Genomic DNA, 2,730 nt, shown 5'->3' with positions numbered 1-2,730 from the left:
TGTAGTTAGTTCTGGGACACAAATACAACTCACCTGTTATCTCGTACGGTTTCTAAATTGTGATGTCCTTGACGTATAGTATGTAGTGATATGCCACCAGCCCTCCAAGACACCCACGCCAGAATAAAACACATTATAAGAGTTGAACACCAGATAACACAGTGCGCTTAAGGGCTATTGATCAGCCATTCAATCTACCAATATTAACCTTGCCGCTGCCGCTTACATCAAGGGCTTTCAAAAGCTGATCCATAAGGTAACACCAACGATAGCGAGCTCAAAGGCCAGTAGATGTGACTGTGCAGATGTGGCTGGGGTGGCTGTGTTGGGCCAGCGTAACCAAGTGAACGTGTGGGCTTTATCACACCTTAATCTTGACTCTTCATAAACACAACACAACACAAACACAAGTAAGCGCCTCCAGTCTCGTTACACCATCCAACAAGATATTGACCCATGAATATAGTCTCTTCACACCTTTTCAACTTTTCATTTTTTTTTTTAAAAAAAAGAAAAGGCGCCTGCAATCTTAACACGATAAGTAACGCGCGAAATAAACGCACTGCCAGACCTAGTAAAGATAAGCCTACTAAGAAGTAAGGTCAGCCTATAAAGGACAAGCTTAATTCTTTAGCTTCTAAGGATAGCATAAGTCAGGTATAAACCAGGCATATACTAAGATAAATACCTAAAATACAATATACCAGGCAATAAGAATCCTTATTCGACTATAATCTTATACCTTAGCCTAAGATATATAAGTAGAGCAATAAAGATAACGCTACAGCCGCTAAAAAGTGGCAGCAGTCTAAAATCAAGGAGGCCTCTAGAGACCTAGACAGTCCACAATACAACGCACTATTCTTACTATTCAAGATCTCCCTCCGACTATACCGGATTATACCGACTATACTTCTATCGCCAGTCACTGGCATATAATACACACCGATATACCGTGGATCCGATAAATAGATCATATCTAAGAAGTTCTATATAACCCTCTCCAAAATCATAGTTCATCCGTACTAGGAGGCAAACATAGATTCACTGTCTTTAGCGTTGCGATAGGCAGTCATTTATTAACTCGACTCTCGCTTAAAATAGTATNNCCCAGTTATTCGGAGAACCCTTAAAAATATCAAAGGGTGTAAAGGAAGCTCCTCAGATACTTCATACCACAAGATACATAAGGCAGAAAGGGATCGCGCTTCTAAAAGAGGCAAGTCACTATCCATCCTTTCAGACATTCTCCACAAACTCAGAGAGGAGGCATCAAAGGAGCCCACAAGCCCTAAAGAGGAACCAGAATATGGAACCCTATTTAGCCGGTGTATGCTTCCTGTCACTCAATAGGATCTCGATATCATTATCAAAGTTGTCAATAATATGAACTTCAAACCTTAATGGAACTACAGCGTTAAGGATGCTCTTGCTGCTTAGAAGGCTAAGAAAAAGGGAACGGGTCCAGAGTTGCCATCACGGAATACGCTCTCCCGTATATATCGCCTATCTCATAGGATCATATTCAAATGGATTAGACTCAGGGAAAGACAGAGCTCTCCCATGTCAAGCGATGAAGCTGACGATGAGCAGAGCTCGGATCCCTTTTCGTCTAACGAGAATGGATCTCAGAAAGACACCCCCCCCCTCGCCAAAGACGTCATCGAAGTCGTCAAGACGTCGTCGATGAGTCTAGCGACGAGGAGTTTGTCGGGCTTCGGAGAACCATAGGTCGTCTCCCAGTGATCCCTGATGGACGTCATACCAGGGATGTCGAGGAAGAAGATGATTTTCCAGAGCTGCCTGACGGTTTTCTTCCCTCCACTCTAACTGGCATTGAGAGTGTAGGCGATGATGATGAAGTGACCAACACTTTCGATGATGGTGTCAGGCCCGATTTCGGTGAGTTAGATGTACAGAATACCAACGAGTCGCCCGAGTTTCGTCCTCGCGGACCTACTCTCGGTGAATCATGCCCTTCTGGACGTCCCGCATCCCCTGTATATGCTTCCGTACGAGAGAAGAAGATGCTTTCGGAACTCTCAGAGCTCAGGGAAGAGAACAAGGAGTTGCGGGACGGCCAAAAGCGTCTGCAAACCCTCCTTGCTGAGGGCATCAAAGAGCAGAATGAATTGATTGCCCGGAAGGATCAAGAGATTACTCGGCTCCTCAAGGAACAGGGAGATCTCATCCGTAGAGGACAGGAAGACCAAAAGCAACAGATGCTCGACATGAGAAACGAGCAGAAGAAGCAGATGGTCGATCTGATGAAAAAGCTGGAAAGCGTGAAGTCTGAATTGACTCAATCGCGCCAGGCCAAGGAAGCACCCAACCAAGGCGACACTGTACAGAGCCACCCTGGAAGGCCTAGCCTTCCGGATGCCACTGTCATCGTACCTGGTGGTGCCCCAGGAAGTCCTGATTTGGGAACGAATATTTCGGCGACTGGCAATGACGTTAGACTCTTGCAGGAGACGAACGATGTGGAGCCCATGGAGGAGGACATCGCCCCTGAGCCACCTGTACCCAAGCAAAGGACTCCTGAACCAGAGAGGTCTGAGCAACAGGTAACAACCGCTCCGGAGGTGATTCAAAGTGCCCCTGAACAGAACAAATCCAAGCAGAAGACACCTGAACCAGAGCCGTCTCAGCAGCAGGATAAGACTGTTCAGGAACAGCACAATCCACAATTGTCTGACCAAGGTCGTCAGGCATCCGATCCTCGCACTG

General features: G+C 46.2%; 1 protein-coding gene across 1 annotated transcript; it reads left to right on the top strand.

The window, feature by feature from the left end:
* Positions 1 to 1,563: 1,563 nt before the first annotated feature.
* FTJAE_14079 (uncharacterized protein) lies at positions 1,564 to 2,730 on the top strand (the record flags this gene model as incomplete). Its single annotated transcript, XM_037347281.1, has 2 exons — positions 1,564 to 1,679; positions 1,769 to 2,730. Coding segments are annotated over 2 exons (1,078 nt in total), but the record flags the coding sequence as incomplete, so codon positions are not given.

Source organism: Fusarium tjaetaba (genome assembly GCF_013396195.1).
Source record: "Fusarium tjaetaba strain NRRL 66243 chromosome Unknown NRRL66243_c0000537, whole genome shotgun sequence".
Lineage (NCBI taxonomy): Eukaryota > Fungi > Ascomycota > Sordariomycetes > Hypocreales > Nectriaceae > Fusarium > Fusarium tjaetaba.
Note: the sequence above shows the minus strand (reverse complement) of the source record. Positions and strands in the feature narration are given on the sequence as shown.